Source organism: Eubalaena glacialis, chromosome 3, assembly GCF_028564815.1.
Source record: "Eubalaena glacialis isolate mEubGla1 chromosome 3, mEubGla1.1.hap2.+ XY, whole genome shotgun sequence".
In the NCBI taxonomy this organism is placed as follows: domain Eukaryota; kingdom Metazoa; phylum Chordata; class Mammalia; order Artiodactyla; family Balaenidae; genus Eubalaena; species Eubalaena glacialis.
The window spans coordinates 123,389,262-123,413,002 of NC_083718.1; the positions used below are offsets into that span (position 1 = coordinate 123,389,262).

Here is a 23,741-nt window from a genome sequence, read left to right on the forward strand (position 1 = left end):
TTCCAGGGAGGGAAGATGGTACAGAGAATGTTGCTTTATCAATTTCGGGGAGACAGTAGTTATGAATTGATTTTTGGTCAAATCTCTGACACTCTTATAAAGACTTCACTCCATGCCCTTGCATAGTTAATGCAAAGCAATTCATTAGTGACATTTACATTTTAAAGTACGAGACTATGGTTTATAAAAATAAAATTAACAGAATTTGTCCTAAACAACACTAAATTAAAAAGGAATAAGTCACATACAAAAACTGAAGGCAAATGTACAACATAAACCCACATAACTGGCAAGCAACTCTTTAAACAACATTCTAACATTTCCTTTTTCTGGAGATGAAGTGAAAAAAAGAATGAAGAAATGGACAGACACAAAGAATTCATGTTAAACAAAGACAGCCGTCTCTCATACTGACTGGACCAGGGGCCCACAAGCACCATCCAACAACACGATAGACAGCAGGTGGAATGACTCACTTTGGACAACTCACATCATGTCTGTCTGCTCAGGCTATCTGGCCTAAGAGTAGCTGATATATAAAAGAAAGTAAAATGATTTATTGTAACATGATGAAGAATTTCTAAGCTTCTCAGCAACTTAGTCAGAGCAAGGGTTCAACAAATTAGATTACCAGCAATAGCAGCCTTTTACTTTTTCATTGAATATTTATTATTTTGAACTTTTATTTGGTACTAATACTCTCTCTAATAGCAATGGCCCCAGGCTCCTATTGGTCAAAGTTTGGCTGCAGCCCTGCAGTCTGCATCAGTCACAGTGACAGCACCGAATGAACCAGCAGAGTCTACTGTACGAGACTGGCCCACAGACACCATGGGCATGGAGGTTAAACGCAGAAATGTTAGGAGATTTCTTAAGTATGGGTCACAGAAATTAAACCAAGAATAAATATCAACTGTGGAATGGGAAAAGGGTGTCAGCCTTGGCTAATATATTTTTATTTCTAAAGGAATGAAAGATTGGATACGTCTGCTGAAGATATGAAAAGAGGTTCAGGAGGAAAAAAAATATGGTAACATGCTCTCTTTGAATCAGAGTTGTATTTTTCTACAGACACATAAACATGTAAACTAAGACATCACAGTGCTTCTCAGGCAGATGAAAAAAAAAAGGTTTTAGAGAAAATTAAATGGTCTGTACCATGGAAAGTTAGGTTATTCGTTCTCAAAATCCTAGAGAAAAAAATCACTTGTCTACAGATAGGTCTGGAAAAAAAAAGAATGAAATGATGTTATTGAAATGAGACTGACCACTGTGAGGCTGCTGCATTGTATGCAAGGCTTGGAGGAGTTTAGGAAAAAAATTAATTCTTTGAAACAATAGGAAATTTCCCTTTTTAGTGCTCACTCCACTCTTAAAGCTGCAGATTATCCTAGAAAACTCAATGTCATGACCAATAAATACCTAATAAATGCTCAATTAATTATCATTAGCAGAAAATGAGAAAATGGGGGGGTCATATTTATTATTGACTCATCTTATTTAAAAAATTCTGATCCAACTTCTACATTTGAAAAGCTGACAATTCGATTTGTATCATGCTCCAAGGCATGTTTAACAAAATGAAGTTACGATAGTTCTTTGCACGGCTTCCTTTAGCCTCGTTGACACAAATCTCCAGCTTTATAAATTTATATATGTGCCACAAACTTTAGAAGATCTACTACTAGGAAACATTTGATGTTTTAAATTATAAGTGACACGGGGATCAGTTGCTAGCATTTGTTTCCTCTGTCGAGGTTTGATCTTGTCATTTTTCTTTTTATTGTTGTTTAATAAATATAAAAATATATACTGGGTAATCCAAAAGGTGTTTTCTATGATATACTGCAGATTTAAGCACATCTTTGGCTGGTTTTGAAGAGGCAACTTTTTCTGCCCAAGTTCAGGTAATTCACTGGAAGACTTTCCACAGCCTGTAGCAAGATTACTGTGGGAATGCAGAAATGATAAGTCAATTATTAAGCATTCGGGTTGACAGTACCTCAGGCTTTAAAGAGCAAATTATTTCAGCATTGCATGTATTTAAGTATGGACAGCATTTGCTACAGACCTCTATTACTGACAAAAGGCAGTACGTATAGATGTACTGTTTGAATTTGGAAACATTTGAGTTGCAAATTGTGAACCACTTGCCCGCTGAGTCTACTTCATGACTGCTAGTTATGTTTTAATTGTGCCGGTTAAAAATCATGCTGAAAAAATTTACATTTGATAGGCAAAGTTAAGTTTTACTCCCATACTTGTCTCTCTGTAGGTTGCTAGAGGAAAGCATAAGGAAAGTAAGAAAAACAAGAGAATGAAAAGAGAAGCTGCAGTTACGTTAAAAAAGAATGTCAAGAAAAAAAAAACAAAACGGAAACGAAGTTCTGTGTTTAATTTAGTGGCAAATATCAATCACAAATAAAGATTATATGCTAACTGTAATTATGCAATAACTTTCACCAAACTCTTGAAAATTCTGTTAATATTAAATATATATATATTTTTTAAATAAATAAGCTATTAGAAAATACAGTAAAATACAGGATGGGTTAGTGACAATCTCTCCCCCTCCCCCAATAAAAAACTATAGGTGTAAACTGACTAATATTAACTTTATTCTTAACGTTTTCTAAGAAGAAAGAAAAACTACCATAAAGCTGCACTATACTATAGTTTGGTTACATTGATAATGCTGGATGTAGTTTTCTATACCTAGGCATCCAAATTATTAGCTAAGTCATGCCAGAAGCAAACTCCGTCAGCAAGCTTTAGAGTCAACTGAATAGTATATTACATAGATAGGATACCTCTAAATGATATAAATCTTGAAGATGGGCTCTCAGACCATGTGATGTCAGTCCTGTAATAATATATTAAGATTTATGCCACCTGTGTCAAAAACATGGATAATTATTGGTAAATACTATCATGACTGAATTTTTACTATAATATAGTGCAGTTTTAGAAGCCTGGCATGGGCAATACCATAATGCTTTTTAACTGAGAAATTAAGGATGTAATAGTAAGTATATGGCAACTTGAGTGTTCTAGAAAGAGGGCAAAGATCAGAGTTCTGTTTAGCAGCAAAGAAAGGTAGTTGTATTCGTAAGTATAAGCACACCTGGTGAGTTAAACACAGGAGCTGAAGGGGCATTACATACAACTGTTTCAGCGAGCAATGTGTTATAGGGGTTGTTAGTGCCGTGGGGTCGAAGAAGAGGGTTTGTTAGTAGGTAATTGCCAGTCATTCCTAAAGCAAAGAAACAGAAAAAAATACATCAGTTCTCTTATTTTAGTGTTGCAGTTGCAGTAAAGTACTTTTCGTATTCATCAAGGGTAGTGGATAAGTTGGCAATGGAAAATCTGCTGAAATTTTCTGACTGTATTTGAACTACTAATTTGAAGGAGAAAGGGAAGAGGGAAGTTAAATTTCAGCAATTCACAGGTGCTTTCTAAGTCCCCCAAGTAAACACCTGCTGAGGATGACATTTACTAATTTATACAAAATCACTGTTAAACAAAAATGGCAATTAAATGCACAGAGATCAACATTATGTTTCAAGATGTTACTGCTTAATATTAAAAACCTAACTAACCACTGAGGCCCAGAAGAGGGAATCTCAAACTTTCAGAATTTACAGGTGTGGGATTATCCCTCATGAAAACATCGTGTTAATACCAACTCTGATACAAGCAGGAGGAAAAACAACTTTCACAAACAGGTAAAAAGTATGACACATTGCACCAAGCTTCTCTTAGTAAATGCAAGAGCACACATGCTGAGGGGAAAAAAGAGACTGTGTATAATGAATTATTAGACCATTCACAAATTCTATACAACAAGAATTCTCCTTCTGTAATCCTTATTTGCCAGGTTTCAAAAATGAATCATTGAATAATTCATTTCCTTTTTGATAGTCATCTTAACAGAATTAGGTAAAACATCAGAGCAATGGAATAAACACACATTTCACTCATTCTAATTGACAAATTACAAACCTTTCAATACTTATCAAACATGCGTTTTGCATAGCTAATGTAATTTGGCTAAAAATATTTCAAAATTCAAGTTGGTTTTGATGCCATACATGTGCTTTTTCTCACTTTAAACCAGAATCTCATCAGAACAATGTCAACAATGAAAAATGGCTTTCATACTACATTGTGATAAAATATAACATATTATATTACAAAACAGTACATCAAAACTGAAATTACCTGGATAAATTACCTTTCCAAGAATATATCCAATAATATATGATTTTTTTCAAAATAAATTGAAATTTACTAAACTTGTACTCAGGAATATGTGTCTGTACATGTACTTGTGCCCTTACCTGGCTAAATTATTTTATTTGCCATATTATTTTAAGTTGGAATTATATTGATTATGTGATAAGTTTAAGGCTATAATTGTAGATACATTAAATAATAACTCAAATATAAAAATTACTTTGTAAATTCTCATGTAGTTTAATTATTTGTTTATGAAGAGTTAGTATAAATGTTTTGACATTTACTTTTTACTTTTTGAAAGAAACGTAAAAACAGAAGAATTTTACAAATAAGAATTTTCACTGCAAAACTGGCACTGTTTAATGTGAATAGTAGTTATTCTAATTATAGTAATGTTTTAAGAAGAAAACTTTCAAAAATGTATGTTTAGAAAGAATAAATCTGTATTCACTAGGAAAACATTTAAATCTGAGGCAAAGCATGCTCTCAGAAATTACTTTTTCCAGCCTCACTCTGTTAACGTGGTATTTGAAATCATACTTTTTGCATTACATTATTGAATAAAAAGAATTTATATGTACTTTAATAAAGGATAAAAGATGACTCAACAGGTTTAAGAGCTTGTGATATAAACCGATTTGAGAGGAAAATTCAGCATTTTCTCTAGAATTATTGCAAATTGGCAAAAGGCACAAAATTTAAATTGTAAACTCAAATTTTCCTAGTAACTGACCTTGATTAAGTGTTGAAGTGCTATTGATGTCACCTGAGATAAAAGAAGATTCAGATTGTTTTCTCACAGTGTCATTCCACATCCTTCTTATACGACTCTATTAACATAAAATAGCAAGACATATGTTATGTTAGTTTTCCCAAGCTTACCTTACATTGAAGACACACAAAGATGTACCCTAAACAATCTGTGCAGAATTATCTTTTGACCTTTTTTAAAAAAAATGTGTGTTGATTCTGTTCTAAAACTAAGGAAGTCTATATTCCTCTGTTGCTTCTCTACTAAGGAGTATTTAATTTTCCAATCTTAAAAAGTGTTCACTTATTGTCTTTTTTTAAAGTGGAGATGGCTAGTTAGTCAACAAATGTTTACTGAATGCCTACTGAGTCCTGTGCTATGTGAGCTTAGGATATCTAATGATTATGACATACTTCTTAAAAAAGTATACCTCTCAAAAAAGGATGTTTACACTTAAAGAAACACCTTGAAGAAATACTTAGGAAGAAATTAAAACCAAAATACTAAGAAGGCAAGTATTTGCTACCTAGATCATTATAATGAGGAGACAATTAGTACATCTGAAAAGAACACGTCTCAGAAGGCTTTCCATAAAGAAGATTAATTAAAGATGCTGTCAAACTCTTTGTTACCTGTGTGCCAGAGGAATACCGAGCACTGGTTCTGGTGGTGGACGCCTTCACTGAACTGTGAGGGCTTTCAGTTGGGAGGCCGCCGCAGCAATACGAGTGTCTGAAGCACTTGCCATATTCTTTTCGTACCTGCATTAAATAACCACAAGACCAAGGGATTAATATAAATATACTTGCTCCTCTCTCTGTCTCTAATTAAATGAGCAGACAAGACAAGAAGTCCCACTAACACTTTTCCGTGGAGATTACAAAGTCAAGCTCCATTGAAACTGGTGAAATGGTAATCAGAAAAACACCTCTAGTCCACTAGACTGGCTAGTAGGATCTTTAAAGGGTGATATCAAATGTAGAAATGCTTTATACCCTGTTTTCATTATGCAAATGTTATTTATTAATACAATGGTAATATCTTAAAAGCCTTATTCTAGCTATAGCTTTAGTAAACCCAATTTTCTATTTCATGCTAAGAAAATAAGATAAAAAATTTAGTATCTTCCTTGCTTAATTACATTTAACCACTTGTAATTCAGTCACTTAAGGTTTATGTGCTTCGTGTCCTCTTAGGTCGGTCAGTACATAAACTTCTTTTACTAGATTGCATGGTGTTGCAGGTGACCTCTTTATAATGAAAGACTACTTTGGCACAAGAATAAAGGGAAAAAAGTCCTTTGATACATATGCCATTAATTAGGATGGAATGTTTTCTTCATTTTCTGATGTGTCTAGCTCTAACATTTAGTGTAGAGAGTCTAAGATGCCTATTCACTTTATTAGCACACAAGGGAACTATTTAAGCAATTTCCATTCACATTAATGAGTTACCCATGTAATTTCCCTTTTCCCCTGAAGCTTGCACATATGAATAGACAGAAAAATTGTCAGGCCTAAAAGAAAGTTGAAACTTTAAAAAGTGAGGTCCAAACAACTGCTAAATAATAGGGCCCCACTTAGGTGGTCAAGAATTGGGAGGAGTGGGGGAGAGTTCTGGATTCTGTGTAGCTTTACTGGCATATAAACAGGTTTCATTGAGGCTAAGAGCCAGACTTTGAAATTACAAGACAGAAGAAGGAGAGGCTGCATAAGAAATTATTTTTTCTAGTAGGTTACAAAAAACACTCAAAGGCTTCCCCCTCCCCGCCCCCCCCCCCATTTCTATGCTCAATATCTGCCTGCAGAGGCCAAAACTTTGACACTTATTCCTTGGGAAATTAGAGAATTAAAGTCACTAATGACCTTTTAAATCTAAGTGCACTTGAATTTTCATCCTCTTAGCTTTATTTAATTATATCTATTAGAACAAATAACAATGGGGTTGAATTTTCAAAGCATTTTCTCTGCCTAAATATGCTCACTCAAGCAGTTAGAACCACGATTTTAACTAAATCATCTTATATTCTTAACAATTCATCCTGGCAGCACCCAATAGGACATATCCAAGACTAAGTAGAACTTGTTCAAAAGAAATGTAACACAATGATTTTAAAATGTAATTGTTAATTAAAAAGCATAGCAAAATCTCTGTAAAATTAATATACAAACTCTATGAGGAAATAATAATGACCTCATCCTTTTTCTGCTAAGTTTATGCTTTGTCAAAAACATTTGACAGAAGGTATGAATACGTGATTATCTGCATGTATATAAAATGCTCATCTATGCAGAAAATATATAAAAACCAAAGTAATTACAAGGTTATACCTGTATAATGTTTAGAAAGTTAAGGTTCAGTGTTATTAAATAATACATGATACCTCACAAAAAATTTCGGCACACTTAATGGCTATTAACTGCTCTGAAATCCTATATAACCAAGACAACGGCAATCAAAATGGTATTTTATCCAAATAATACCCTCCGGTGTTGGTTTTGCCTAATGCCTATATTGCTGTGAATGTACATTATATCTGTCAGTATTGCACATTCCACTGTCATTATCTCACAATTATAGCTTATTCAGAACTGATGGAAGTAACAACACTATCATCTTGTCAGGACTGAAAACATAATAGTTTTCACTTTCACAACTCTATTTCTCTGTTCAGTTTAGTGACCAACTAGTAATAACAGAATAAAAAGACTACATTAGATATGCAGACAGGGAAAGGATGATACCTGGTGATAGGCATACACATTTTAAACTCAAATGGTAGCTAAGCTATTCTCTTAGGTTTAACATCTTCTTGTAATAGATTAAAATTTTTCACCTTCAACTTTAATTTTTGAATCAGTTTTGCTGACTCCACTTAACATTAAATCAGGACAAAATAATAAGATGTGAGATATGAAATTGCTGGGTTTTAAGATCTTTCAAAATTACTCAAGACAACATTGATATTCATTTTTTGGTATATCTTGTGCTTTTAAAATTTAGACCATTTATCCTTATACTCAATTTTGTTTTGAACCACTGCATTCCTTTTATTGAGCAAAGAACAAGATTATTTAACTTTTTATTTTTCTTGTATACCCTTTGCACAAAGCATTTTTGTAGACTCCAAAGAAGAAATCTTAACGTAAGTATCTAGTTTATAATATTCCCAAATTGACATTCAAGAGATGATTGGTATTGACATATTTTACATGTGAAGCCTGAGCTTTCTGACTCACATTACAATTAATTTATGATTAAAATATAATGCTATTAATAATATTCCAGTTGTAACTTAAAACCTTCCCTATTATATGCATTATTTTCAAATCAAAGAACAAGTTAAGCAGAACCTCTAAGTGTTTTCACTTACTTTCTTTTGGAGAGCACAGTGAAAGATGAAAATGAACACTCCCTGGAAAGCATTAAAGATGGTGAAGAGATAAGCCATCACAATAGTCTCCTCATTAATAAAAAGCAACCCAAATGACCAGGTTAGGCCAAGAAGACACAGAAGAGCGAAAGCACCAAGCACCCAAGACCTGAAAAAATAAAGTGCATTTCATTAACAGGTTCAATGAGAGAACAACACACATCACACTTAAATATTAACATATCAGTAGTAGCAGTTGACTTTATGTTCACATTCAAATTCAACAGCATTTTGGCTTTAACCTTTCATTGATTAAAGAAAGAACAATAGCATTTAGTACTGCAGTCTCCAGTGAAAACAGCAACAGCAGGTATGACCTTTTCTTACTCAGAATAAACAAGGTATGAAAACTATATTAAAATACAAGGTGTAAAACATCCCCCGTGACTTTATTGTCTTTTATGTGCATTTTGGTAAAAGAAATTAAGGAGTCCTTAATTAGTTTACTCCTATATTTTTATTCCTGTGGTGCACTCAAGACACTGAATAATGTGACACATACAGAAAGGTTAAATGGCAGATAATCACTTAACACCTAAACTTCAGATTCTAAGAAACTAATCTTAGGTGAACCTAAGGTTTTATAACTGAAGCATGAAGAAGCCTAGCTGAAATGAGACAAAAACATGAGAACAACTTCAAAATAAAATAATTTTGGAGAGATTTCATCATGAATAGCTTAAGGAGAAAGGAACTGTAGAAAATAGGACGGAATGAGAGGATTTAAAGTCAGTGCATTCCATGTCTAACTAATGATCTTACTTGATAAATGGCTTATTATCTTCATAGCTAGAAAGCATTATAAGCAGAAAAGAGAAACAAAATTATTAGACAGAATTAAAATAGAAAGTAATAAGAAAGCATTTATATATTTTATAAAATTAGTCAAAATTAAGAAAGTCAAAATGCAGAGGCAAGCAATTAAAAAATAAAGGCATATTATAGTTTAAAATATTCTAGCAAATAAGATATTCCAAAATAATTATAAAAATTAAGGGCAATTCATGATATTGACGGATTTGTAAAAAATATAAATCATGCCATAAATTTGTTAATGTAGGGTTCTACCTTACCCAGGTAAGTCCGTATTATAGTAGCCATCACAAACACGGTAATTACTGGTGTAGATGAGAAGACAGAAAGAGGAAAAGGAAGAAAAGAGAGAGATGCTAAAGATTAGCTCTCTCTCTTACCATGCAACATGCAATGAAGCTGGCACTAACCTATCTAAAACTTTATCTAATTTAAAAAAAATTACCCTTACTATAGATTTGCCATTTTTAACATTAAAAATATTTTCCACATCCCATTATAACCAACTTGAACAATACCTCCTCAAATTTTAAATTAACTCACGTTTAAAAAAATTACTCTGAAAATGCTTTTATAAGATGACTTAATGAATCAACAGCTATCAATTTTTTGTTAATTAGATAACATTTTTTCCATTGATAGGATATTGCAGTTTTTTTCAACATTGAAATAAAGTAAACATTTATTTAATTATCATGAAAACAACAGACAATCTCCAAGTTAACAATAGTAATGGAGTAAATTCTCTTAGGAAAACAGGATTAGAAGTAGAAACTGCTCAGAATCCTTAATAAATCAAAAAGTCATTTAACAAAACAAACAATATAATCATATCAGTCATGCAAACAGGAACATCATATTGAATTGCATTTTAAATTCAAATGAAATTGCTACAGTGATATGGAATTTCCACAACGCCACTGAAACAATTTCCTGGCTTTCGATCAAGACAGAAATTAGTACCTAATTTTTGACCAATGTCTGTGACATGGTAACAGTGAGACTCAACCTTGATCAGTAAAACTTCATTCTGAATAATTTCTACAGGTGAAAGATGGTATTCATGTATTCCCTGTGGAGAATACCTTTCACTTAGTTTGTCAAGCAGTAAAATTAAAATACGAAATACTTACTTAATGTTTTCCAACCTGCTAGAATCTGGTTTCAATGTGTTTGAGTGCTTCACCATTTTGCACAATGTGATCACCAGGAAGATAATATTTAGCTGTTACAACAAATAAAGAATTAGATCACTACGACAAACAGTAAAAATTAATACATTTTTGCCAATATATTTAATGGGTTAATGCAGTTAAATATGAATAACACGAGTATATGGTATTCACTGATTCAATTCTAGTTTATTTATGCAATGATCAAGTTGAGTCTAAATAAAAAAATACTCTGGCTACGTATGATCGATTTTTTAATAGATCATTTGACATGAAATTGAAACCTCATTAAATCAGTATCATGTGGTGATGATTAAATAAATTAGACAGCCTAAATTAGTTTCTTTAGCTAGAAGTACTCCAGGGCCTAAAAACCATCTAATGAAAACACAGAAGTGAATTCCTTAAAAGGGGCATTTACATCATGCAGCCTATAATGGAAAGATCCCTGAATTTGGGACCCTAAGACTTAGTTGAGAGTCTAGTTCTTGATTTTGACTGATTAAATGAGGAAAAATAACATTTGCATACTCTTTTTGTAAGGTAATGGTGAAGATCAAATGAGATAAAATATATGAAAAATGTTAGCTGGTTACATAAAGTAAGATAAACTTTAAAATATATAAATGTATTTGCTATTTAAGTGTTAAAGACCATCATTTCTTTCTTCCTGATGTCTCTATACTGTATGGAAGTTGGTAAATTCCAAAGGCTGTTTTGAGTCCCTCTAAACACTCAGTTGTACAAAGAATGTAGGTGCAACAAATGCCAACTGTGGAAGATAGAACCTGACATGGAAGGACAGTCTGGCAGGTCAACTTGAGAGAACTCAGAAGAAAAGAGTTGCTTTGACTGAGGAAAGTTAAAGGTTTGTAATTTGCATTTGCTTCTACGGAAGCCTGGCAGAATGCTGGATGGAGTGAAGGCAGTTCCATTTTTATGCTCTAAAAATAAAACTATGCTAAATTGCTCCTGGACTTTTTGACATTTTATTTACTTCAGATTATTACTTTAAAAAAGACAAAATGAAGTTATTTTGTGAGGATTAAGTGATTTAGTGAAGGCACAAAGGGTATATTCAGAAAAGGACCCATTTATATGTAGAGACAAAAGCAATTCCTTGGTAGTAAATAATTGACATAACTTTGTTACAGTAACGTGATTATTTTTACTGAGTCACAATACCATCTGATAAAATGATAACATTATTTTACTCATTCATCACCACTTCTGATTTTATAACTAGGAAAAATGATGTAAGGCAATAAAGAAAATTTCCAAGTCCTTCCTAACGAGTTTAAGGAACAGAGCAAAGGCTTTAAGCCGTGTATCAGTCATTTTGTCTACCGTGCCTTGTTATTTCTCTTAGATGTAGAATTTCCTCTTAAGGACTAAAATAGGCATAATTTGCAAGTGCTGGCAGACAGCATTCCATTAATTACTTGAGGACAAAAGAAGCTCTTTGCTTAAAAAAGTACTTAAAAATTAATTTCTTAAAATACTTGTCTAGAGAAAAAGTAAATAAATCGGTAAAAAAAAAAGTCTAGCTTTATATTCTGAAGATTATGAAGTCCAGTTGGTCATACATAAATAAAGGCTTACATTTTCAGGAATATTACAATATGATTCATTTCATTCAACAAATATTTATTGACCTTACTGCTCCACACAAGAATGTGCTTATTGTATAGGGATAAGACACACATTTTTGCCTTTGAGAAATTAGGGAGATCTTTGTGATAGTACAATGAATACTTAATTTGATTTTAAAGAAGTATGGTACAGGTTATCTCTAATTTTTTTAAAGGCAAAATCAGTAGTGCTTTTACTTTTTATTTTATATAGCAGTAAGCCTTAACTAGGACAATAGGAATGGTTAAAAACAAGTACTCCAAATAATCCTAAAAACAAACCAACCAACCAAAACCCATATAAGGAAACAAAGTAGTTACAACTCTTAGGTAAGAATGGCTGCCTTAACAGATTCATAATCAAAACCTTTTAAACCTCCTGACCCTTCTTTTTGAATGTCCTGATAAAACTGTTCATTTCTTTTATTACAAACTTCCAGACCTAGGGTTGCCCTCTACCCCAACACCTTTTGTTAAATAATTTTCTGAAGCACAATAGGGCCACAATTTGGAGCTCATTATTTTCTAAGCATATTACTTATCCCCTCAGGAATAAAATAATAGTAGTACATTCAAGGAAAGAAAAAAAGTTATTTACCCACCACAATGTCTAAACCACAAGGAAAGTAAAGAATGTGAATGTGAAAAAAATGTGGATGTACCAAGTATTATGCTATAAAAAGAAAATGAGTACAAAATGTGAACTCGTGGGGGTTACATCCATCCAAACATATTTTTCAATGAAGAAAAACCAGGCCAAAAAAAGAAAAAAATCAGTTATTTAAGAACTAGCTCATTTTCCAATAAAATTGAAATGAAAATGAAGTGTACCTATGTAAAAATAGAATTAAAGCTTAAATCTGATACAAAGACATTTGTTTCTTGTTAAGACAGAACTAACCAACTTGAAAATGCCACAGAAAACATATTTCATTTAATCCTTAAAAAACAGACTGTTAGATGCATCTCTCCTCACACTACTGAAGTTTTTAATGTTATACATGTGTTCAGTGTTTCTTCCTAGCTACAAAGATAATACAGTCAAAAGACATAAAGTTCAGAAAATTACAGGGAAAAAAAACACCCCGCCCACAACGTATAATCCTATCTCCAGAGGTAGTAGGTAGCACTTGGATAACCATTTTACAAATCTGTGATGTTAATTATCTTGCCAAAGACTACTTAGCTACTATAATGTCAATGCTGAGATTCCATATACTGTCTTCTGGCTCCATGGCCCAGTCTTGTCAACAAAATTAACCAGTTTATTCTGGTTGAGAAAATTAGGAGTCTTCTAACAAACCAAAGATATACTAGTTTTGTATTTTTTAAAAAAAGGTTCCACTTCTATAAAGAGTAATCTAATTTACCACTCAATCAGAGATGACCAATGAGTTGAAGATATAATATTAAATTAATTAATACATAGAGCACACTATCAAAGAAATCCTTAATGACATACGAAGGTGTGCTCTTCAAATGATTTCCACTTGATGGGCTTGCCATAATAACCAATTCTCCACTTCCTTTGCAAAACGCTACCATCCCATAATCAGCAAATAGCTAAAACGTCCACACACTTTTATTCCCACTAGCCAAATTGTACTTTGAACAGTTATTTGTGTTTTCTTAATCCTGTCTGTGCTAGTTATATTCATACACAGCTAAACATCACACAAACCCATAAAACCCGAGTGGGGAAAGAAAGCTATTGTTTCTAGCATATTTAAAATCAAATGTTTCAAGAAGATGTTTGAAAAGTGAGTCTCTTTAAAAACAACTTAAAATCCTAGAAAAATAATCATAAAACCACAGAAGGACTCTTGCAGTCAGATTGTTTCACAAGTGTCTGAATTCTCCAATTTACAGAAACTGAAAATAAAAATTTAGCCAACACCCTAATGGTTACGTTGCCAAGAAATTTAGTTAAATCCAACACTAATTTAGTCTTTGAAATACGACAATGATATATAATTACTGAGGCAATGGTATCTTTAATAGGAGAAAATAACATCACTGTAAGACAAAGTAATTATGAAAAAACGCATGCAAGACTTATTGTGAATCACAGCGTAAGAGCAAAAACTGCTAAGTGTGAGATATTTTTCTTTTCCTCAACTCCACATTAAAAAAATTTACCGAAAAAACGTCTATTATTTAGGTATTGAACATTTTAATACATTGCCACCAAAATATATGTGAGTGAAATATTTTCTGGAATTAAATAGAACACTTACTGAAGTGTTAACAAATTCTTTAAACTGTGGTTTTAAAGTTCTCTGATTTTCTCCAGTGTCTAAAAATGTAAATGCTAATTTTTAGTTTCATGGATAAATACTGTTCCTATGATCTTTTTCAGGAGGCAATACACTCTAATAAGAGTTATAATTTTGTATAATAAAACATTTCAATAGATTTTCTTCTTTTCTCTTCTACTCTTATTCTCTTAAAATGTAACTATGGGAATCAGAACAAGAAATAGAGGGGGCAAAAAAAAATCTTTGATAAAATCTATTGTCCAAAATAGTCACTTGAAGACTGAAAACCTTAGTTTCAAATGATGTACTGAGTTCTTTCTTCTTATCATTTTCCCTATGACATAAATGGCTCTTTCTAGCCATATACTTCTATGCTTTTTTTTTTTAAATTATTGATTTTCTTTTATCTCTTTTTTAAATTTTATTTATTTATTTATGGCTGTGTTGGGTCTTCGTTTCTGTGCTAGGGCTTTCTCCAGCTGTGGCAAGTGGGGGCCACTCTTCATCGCAGTGCGCGGGCCTCTCACTATCGCGGCCTCTCTCGTTGCGGAGCACAGGCTCCAGACGCGCAGGCTCAGTAATTGTGGCTCACGGGCCCAGCCGCTCCGCGGCATGTGGGATCTTCCGGGACCAGGGCTCGAACCCGTGTCCCCTGCATTGGCAGGCGGATTCTTAACCACTGCGCCACCAGGGAAGCCCTATGCTTCTTTTTTTGTTCTGGTTAAAGTAAGCAATTTCTTTCTCCTCACTTTTATTTCTTCCCAATTTATTTTTCTGCATTTGGTATGCATTTAAAAAATAAAGAAATCACAACCATCAATGCAGAATTCTCCCTATTTCTCACTGGAAGGCAGGCAAAAAGGGTGAGAAGAATTGTCTCCACCACCCAACTGCTGTTCTTTTCCCTTCAAGTCCAATGCAGCCATTTTTTGCCCTCTTGTTTTTTGTTTTTTCTTTCTAACATAAATGTTACTAAGTTTAAACAGAGTATTTTGGGATAGGTTGAAAGGTGCTATGCATCAATGAGAAAGGAAAAAGATGGAGTTACAGCTATGTACATAAAGATTGTCTATAGCTGGTATATATGTCATTAATCATTCATGTAGAAGCCTCTAGTAAGTACAAGTTAATAGGATTGTGTTACATGTTGTATGTCAACTCACCAGCCTAAATGCCTATACTGAAGATTAAGTTTGAAGAGGCAACTCATCCAGGAATTAATCAGATTTTAACTCTTCTGTGTGTGTGTGTGTGTGTGTGTGTGTGTACAGGTAAATAGGTAGATGGGTACCTCTTAATAGAATTCTATGTGAAAGAGTGAGACCAAATTAAAAAGAAAAGAATTTTCCTATTCAGCTAAAAAGAGTTAAATCACTAAATGGGGCATTCTTTCTCTTTCAATAACAAATAATACTCTTCTATCTATCCCCAAAAATAATTTCATAAATTACTGTTTAAATAATCTGCCAGTGTAAGTTGCTGATAAAATTCATCACTACTTGATGACATGGCTTAGCTAATCCTCACCCATATTGATGAACATGAAAATACAAAGAGTTTAAAGAAAGAAAAAGGTACCATAGATTATAGGAGTGCGCAGTTTGTTTTATAGTAATCGACCTGCTCAATTGAATCATATCCATTTGAGCTTAGCAGCTTAAAATTCATTCCAAAGCTTGCCGTCCTGACATGGATATGATAAGACAGAAGAACAGAAACACCACTCTGAAGTAACCTAACTGAACTGCACATGTTCTGACCCTTTTTGCCCTCCCTAGAGCTTTTGCTACCTGGCAAATGCAACTCTAAAACTGCACTTGTATCTCCAGATCTTTGCTGTTAGCCAAGCAGAAACCTATTTCTCCCTGGGACTAGCGGCCAGAGAGGTGTTCTCTGAGGAAGACTTCTAAGTGAGTGTGTGAGCTGAACTCTTACTGAACTGAATTAATTATTAACCATTCAGATGGAGCTGTCCAAATGATAAGAACAGCTCCTGACGTGTCATGATCCAAGCTTTCATTAAACCATTTCAGGCATACTAATGGTTTCCCACTGCTCATTACTTACAAGCACTTTTCTCATAGATATAATAACTCTAGTGCCTGTAGGCAAGACATTCTATAGAAATACAGAAGTAGGAAGTTTTATCTTCCATAACATGTTTTTTTCCTTCACTGAAAATTATTAAAAATGTACACTTATTTAATACTACTAAGTTATATGATTTCAATTCAGAAAAGCTGGAAATGCAAAACTATGCTTTCTAGGAATATCAATAGGTACTGTTTGTTACTCCTTAAAAGGACAGTATACAATATAATTTATACTGTATAAATTTTTAAACTGTGTCTGAACTGACTTTTAAATGACCTGTATCACCATAAGGATATATACAGGTAAATATATTAATACTCAACAAACATGTGCTGTACAATCACATACCTCACTTTAGGTTACATTTGAGATAATGTTTTACACTTCAATACCGCTCTGTCTTTCTGTGTCGGGACGATTAGAGGGCAAAGCAATTGCAGGAGAAGAATTACTCCCAGGATCTGTACTGTGATTGCTACCTGCTGTTTTGTTTTGTTTTGTTTTTAAGTTGGGAACACCAAAGCCCTTCACATCTCAACGTAAATGACTTGGTAAAGGATAATAATGACAAGACTAAAAAATAATGGTAGGCTCTCGCTATAAAAGGGCAATATAATAAAACATCCTTTACCTCTTTTCTTACTGGAAGCTGAGTATATATGAACATTAACTCCTTTCGCCCAGTGAAATGTTTTTTAATACTCTAAAGTCAGTATTTATCTTCAGAGATAGAAAATAAACAAAACTGCAGTAGGACAGAAGTATAGATCAAATATCCCTAAAATGATTTTTACAATTTTCAAAGTATCAGTATGTTCGGCCAAGGGGTCAGGGAAAAAAAAAAGCTTGAGTCTTTAAGGATCATACCCCTTTCATGTCAGCTGTTTGTCATTTAATTCAAGATAGGCTTAGGCTGTGTCAGCATAAGTAAACCAAGAACAAAAACTGGGACAATCATCTGGATTGAATAATTCTGATGAGAAATCAGCTTTCCTAGGAACACTTGAGAGTGTTTTACTGGTTCGATTCATACAGGCATTCATCTCAAATTTCATTTTGCTTTCATAAGTAATTGTATAAAAGAATTCATTTTAGTGACAAAAGTATATATACTTGAAGTAGTTTTAAGTTTCCTTGAACTACTAAAATTTTTTAATTTTATTGAAATACTAGTAACTATAATTGTAATACTATTAACCGTAGAAATATCTTAATAAGCTTACTTGTGTCACCTTTTTAAAAGAAAAAACAACCTTAATAGGAATAAACAGTTATAGGCAATATATAAACTTGATTGTTTCATTTTCAATCTTCTAATGGTCAATAACACTTATTTGTAACAGCATGATGCTAAAACTGAGTGAAAAGTTTTAAATCCAAATATTTTAGCTTTTTAAAAAAATTTCAACTATATTTCAAATATTTGACTAGTGATAATTTAAGTTAAAAAATACCTTAATGTCATTATACTTAAGTTGTATCAGGTTTATTTTAAAATAAAATTTCTTAGAAACCAATATTTTTATTTGGTATTTTAAGTCTTAGAAAAGTAATTTTATTTCTAATGAGTTTAAAATTTATTTAATATTTATTTATTACGCTAAGCTTAAAAAAACCTTTTTTGTGCCCTAAAAAGAATTTAGGGTGTGGACATTTATTTAAAAGTACTAACTTACTATATGGAAATGAAGATAAATATTAAGCTAATGTTCTTTCACTTCCATAAAACATTCAATTCATAAACGCTACACAGGCTTGGTGCACAGCTAATACTATAGATTTTAAAGATATAACTTCCTGAACTAAACCTCTTAACAAAAAATTTCACTACTCAAAACCAAAATATACTATACATATCAGTTATTCCTTTCTAATTATCAAACTATTTTAAAATCATACAATCTTAACATAAAGATTAAGACCTGAAATTTCTGCAAATTAAATTACAAATGAGGGAAAAGTATTTCTTAAAGGAAAGAGTGTTTTTAAAAATAGTACTAATTAGCAAGTGTAAACTCTCAATAATGATATCAAATGTAAAATATACTACATAATTTTATTCTGTAAGCTAGACATGCTTATAAACCTTTGAATGCACAGATAAATTAACAGTAAAACAAATTATCCCCGTTTCAATTGTACTGCTAAAGCAGCAAGCTAAAAATGAAGGAAAAATAGAGTCTGCTTACCAGAATAATGAAGGTAACAGGTCCAATGAAACTCCATATGAAATAGTTATCAACATGAAGCCAGCAACTATTATGAAAAGAAAAGAATATTAAGTAGCTTCAATGGATGCTCAACATCACAAGTAAAGCAAAATTTTAAAAATCTAACAAGCAAATGTATCTTTACACTTACCTTTGAAAATTAATTTATCATGGGCAAGAACAATTTGAATAATTCTACTGTTCTTCATTTTAGGTTTTAAATTTGATAAAGACATACATAATTATGCTTATATGGGGAAAACAATAACCCCCCCCTCCCACCCCAATCCTGATGGTTAAGACCTCTGACTTTACTAAGAAAAAAGTGAAACTTGGTATTCCAAATTGTCTCATTTTTTTAAAGTTCTTATCTTCAAAATTTGCCTTTGGATCTATATCTGAGCTAAAATGTTTAACCCTATGGAACATAAGAGATAAAAAAATAAGTGTTCAGATGTAATGTTTGTTGCAAAACAGTATAGCACAAATATAACACCTCAACTGGGAATGGATGAATACTAGAAAAAAAAAATCAAAGCATAGAATTCATACTGTATTAGAGTAAATGATGCATAAACTTATTAAGACAGATTTTACTTAGTGGTTCATTTTTCATATAACATCAAATCCCCAATGAATTTCTTTTACTTGTCTTTCATCATCTGTGTAGTCAAAAAGCTTTATCTTTAGTCCAAAGAATCTTTATATAACTAATTTTATCAAAGGAAAAAATAAACAGAATTGGAAAGCAAATTCATGCCTCTAGCAAATAAAATCCTTAGAAACATGGTCTACCTTCTGTCACTTTCAATAAATATATTTTTTTATAAATGAATGACAGTGACTTATTTTAATCCTTTCAAACTGCCTGATAAAATATTATCAAAGTAAAACATACGGGCTGGAATGTGGTACTGTCACAACTCAGAACGAGAGTTACCTAGAGGGTCCGCTGCACAAAGAGAGCTAATGAAACATTAGCTTAAAAACTGAATAGTTAAATCTGTCAGATGCTTTAAGTTCAGAAGAATTTTTACCTAATATCTTTCTAAGGCCAAAAAGTTATTTACTTTTTCAATTTGTTACAGGTCAATCTTTTGTGTTAAAAAGAAAGTCCATAATTTAGAATCTGCGTTGCCAGAGTACAAATCCTCTCAACCTAGAAAATTACAAAAGACTTGATTGTAACTTGTGCATGGCATGCCCATTTTCTTACCAATAAGGCTTTCAGATGCTATTTTAGTCTGTCGGGGACCCTCACTGACAGCTAACAGGCTTTAAAAAGTTATTCACTTGAAAAACACTCAGGTCACTTGCAATTACTTACGCTTTTTCTGTTCCATAGCTCTTATAGTCAATAGCAGCTGAAACGCCAACCACTGTGGCAGGAAACAAGTAACCGGCAACATAGTAATATTTCTTCCTTGAATATTCACTTTCAAAAACTTCAACTAACATCAGATAGAGCTGCACACCTTCTAGGCACATCCAAGCAAAAGCAGCCAGAAAGAAAAAGTGTAGAAGTCCTGCAAATATTGGGCATGCAATCTATAAAGGAAAGAAGCAAAAAACACAAGAGAACATGGGAATATAAACAGCTCACTCTAAAACTAAACAATATTCACCGATAGTACTCACTACTGTCTTTAAGATACACCATTATTTAGAGAAAATTACTGCTTCTTAAAAAATTTTTTTTTCCATAGATGAAAATACTGCCAAATTTGGCTTAATGCTTATGGAGTGTAATGCTAGGTGTGCTAGAAATATCATCATTGTAAGACATTATTATTTATAGCAAAAGTAAGTGCAAATAAGAAAACATACTAATTTCTCTTCCAGAACTATTCATTTTTAAATCTGAATATTCTACTTGTAGATAAGTTGCTTTCCAAGTCTTTAGAACAGTTGTTTCCAAATATATTATTTCTATTTTTTTCTATTACAGAATTTTTAAAAATTTGCTTTAATGATAAATATCCCAGCTCTAATTACTTAACATCATTTTCTTGTTATATGTGTAACAGTCTCAAATTCATCCCAGTGCAGATGAATACAGAGTAAAGCATTAACTAATTATTAAGTTCTCTTTGTGACACTGAGACCTCATGATGGTGAATAAATTGCTCAGAATATGAGGAAATGATCACTGGTTAGAATGACTATGTAAACAAAATGAAAAATTTAAAAATCGGATCTTTTCATTTTAGTATACCCAGCATTCTTCTATTCAAATTACATGTTTTAACAACAACCCAGAAAAATGCAACTGTACCTTAATACAAGAAATGAATTAACTCATAATAATATTACTTAATGATTGGGTTGTGTTTTATTACAAATTATCCTTCAGTATTGCCATGTCAATTATTGTAAGTTACAAGGTCAAATATTAACAGCAGCATATGTGGATACACCTGTTATAATAATAATTCTCAGAGATCCAAGGTCAACAAACGGAAGGAGTACTTACCATGTATTTTGTCTTATCAATGCCTATTAGGAAAATAAATTCAGCAATGAAAAGGTTGATACAAAGGTTCTTGTGAATAGTATTACGGTCACTCTGTAGACCACGGAAAAAGCAGAAGGTGAAGATGCAGATAGCCAGACAAACAAGGGAAATGACAATTCCCACCCAGGTGATGACTGTAAGAAGTAATTCGTGAACTCCATCTGTGTACTGAAAATAAAAAAAATGAGGAACTTTAGTATTCCTGCATTACATTAACTAAAGGTAAGATAGGTTTCACACGTGATAGCTCAACTTTTAATACTAAACTCTGAATATTCATGTGTGTTCAAACGGGGCTCAATACTAAAAAAAATTTACGATCATATAACAGAGTTCAATATTATCTTATTGATTTTTATATTCAAAGAATGATCTATGAAAGATTTTACCTAGAAAATAATGACCAAAATATTACTTACATAAACATATAGAAAACATTTTACAATAGATTAAAGACTACTTAGTTATTTCAAAATAATTGGCATTTTAATGACTTGCCAGGCTAACAAGTAGTCAAATTTTAAGTTTTAATTTTCTCCTTGAGTTTTTATATTTTATATATATATATACTAAAAGTTAAGCAGATAATAGATCTGAGAGCTTTCATGTTATAGTTCTTAAATATTTTTATCTCCTGGCTTATGTTCTCTTAATCACAAGAAGAAATGAATACTAAGAAATATTCCGGAAGCCATTCTGATCTTTCGAAATCTGCAGTCTTGTACAGTGTGCAAAGTCGTTAGGAAATTTAAAACAAAAGTTTGAAATGATATTCAAACATTCAAGATGGTGAGGGCGTGTTAAACTTTAGAGCCCTCTGTCTCTTTCGTATAACCTATTGCTGTTCATTTTTTAAATCCCTGACCGCCTCTTCCTGACACCTGCCCAAAGGGGAAAAGCTTAGAACGAGTCTATAAAGCACATGTTTTTGAGATGTAGCAATAAATATAGTGCCAAGACTTCCTAAAATATATGGACAATGTAGAAGCAATTAGAAATCCACATTACTTTGTTCGCTTTTTAGTTACGATAAACACCCAAAGAAGGGACTATTACACAAGCTGTTTTGAATCTCTGAGGTTTTTCTCTGCTACTAATTAGAAGTGCAAATACTTACTGCAATTTCCCTGTGGGCCATGAGAATTGCAAAATTGGTTAGGTGGCTGCACGCACACGTTGTACGAGTTTTATTAGTGTCAACCAGCTTGCAGCCCTGGGTAGACCAATATCCCATCATAGTTCTCTCTGAGTAGTTCCAGAAGGAGCAGTTTGCATTGAAATAATTGTCAGGCTGGGAAATAAAATGACAAGATAAAATTAGGATTTTACACTCTAAGATGGCAATAGCAATTGTTTAATATGTGTAAAAGGTAATTTAGATTAAACTTTTCGTGTTTCGGACTATAAAGTTTTTCATCAGCAGAACTGTAGACTATGTATACAAGGCAGATATCTAACTTAAAAGGGGCTTTATAGTCCAAAACACTCTAAAGTGTACTCTAAATTACCAAAGACCCATTTTACACAATTACAACTTCCATCTTATGATTTTACATACTGATGGTACATCAGAATCATTTTTTTTTTTTCTTTTCTGACAAAATTAAAGCCATGAATTTGTTCTGAGAAAATTCTGTAAGGACCAAGTGTTTTAAAATCTATTTTGTTTGGGGCCCATTTTTGCTCTAAATGACCCAATAGGGACAATCTGAATCCTGTAGTTAGTATGTCAAGCTCTTAAGAGAGTGAAGCAACTGCAGAAGATATAAGAAGAGAACAGCCACACAAATGTATTCACAAATGAATTCTGGAGATTCACGTGGCTATCTATGGGCACTTATTCTCTCTACTATAACAACAGCCAAATTCTGCAGACAATCTTCCAACACAGTGTTTTTAGCTACCAACTTGCATTCTAAGGCACAGCAGAGGAATCGCATCTCTTCAATTCTATATTTTTAAAAACACAGGGCTTGATAACAATTGTGTTTATATGATCTGTAAAACGAACAAACAAACCAAAAAGACCTGCCATACTAAAAAGGCAGAGCTATCATGCTGCTAAGGTAACAGTTAATTTTCATTCTAAAACAAATTATAGTCATTTACATTTTCCTGTTGATTACTGAATTAGCTTTCGTTAAGAATACACTTAAATTCTAATAATCACTGAACCAGGCTCATTTAATTTTATGTTCACAGACTTAAATAAACTTTGTGTCTCTGACCTAGTCCAACATTTGAAATTCAAATGGGAAGGTCTTTTCTTTCCTCTCTGCCTTTTCCCCATTCCCCCTCTCTCTCTCTCTAGCATGTTAGTTTTGCTTTCCTTCCTCACTGGTTTTATAACCTTCCACTACTTCATTAGCATACATAACTTACATCAATGTGTGGTAGGGTAAAAAGCACAGGATCTGTCAAGTATACTCGGCTGGATTCTTTATTGATTGAAACTGAAATGACATGGGAATTCACTGCAATGGTGCTATTTCGACCGATAAAGTCAGCACCCAGTTTTATGGTTGCATTTTCTGTACTAAGGAACTGTCCCAGACTCCGGTAAATGATGAACACCAACTTTGCAAGACCTAGGAAGGTAAAAAGTCATATGTCTTTACAGAAAAT

At 32.7% G+C, this 23,741-nt stretch overlaps 1 protein-coding gene across 9 annotated transcripts in view; it reads right to left on the minus strand.

The window, feature by feature from the left end:
• The window catches only part of ADGRL2 (adhesion G protein-coupled receptor L2), a 180,063-nt gene that overhangs the window by 2,226 nt on the left and 154,096 nt on the right, over positions 1-23,741 (minus strand). For 5 of the 9 annotated variants that reach the window (XM_061183963.1, XM_061183959.1, XM_061183962.1 and 2 more), the window contains 9 exons: positions 23,499-23,704; positions 22,234-22,407; positions 21,075-21,284; positions 19,929-20,149; positions 18,581-18,647; positions 10,370-10,461; positions 8,364-8,532; positions 5,623-5,751; positions 4,973-5,069 (listed from right to left, as the gene is read on the minus strand). In XM_061183963.1, the coding sequence (XP_061039946.1) occupies positions 4,973-5,069; positions 5,623-5,751; positions 8,364-8,532; positions 10,370-10,461; positions 18,581-18,647; positions 19,929-20,149; positions 21,075-21,284; positions 22,234-22,407; positions 23,499-23,704 (1,365 nt within the window). Of the gene's footprint in view, positions 1-2,810; positions 2,893-3,124; positions 3,254-4,972; positions 5,070-5,622; positions 5,752-8,363; positions 8,533-10,369; positions 10,462-18,580; positions 18,648-19,928; positions 20,150-21,074; positions 21,285-22,233; positions 22,408-23,498; positions 23,705-23,741 lie in introns of all 9 variants that reach the window. The other 4 variants (XM_061183968.1, XM_061183965.1, XM_061183966.1 and 1 more) reach the window with 4 other exon arrangements.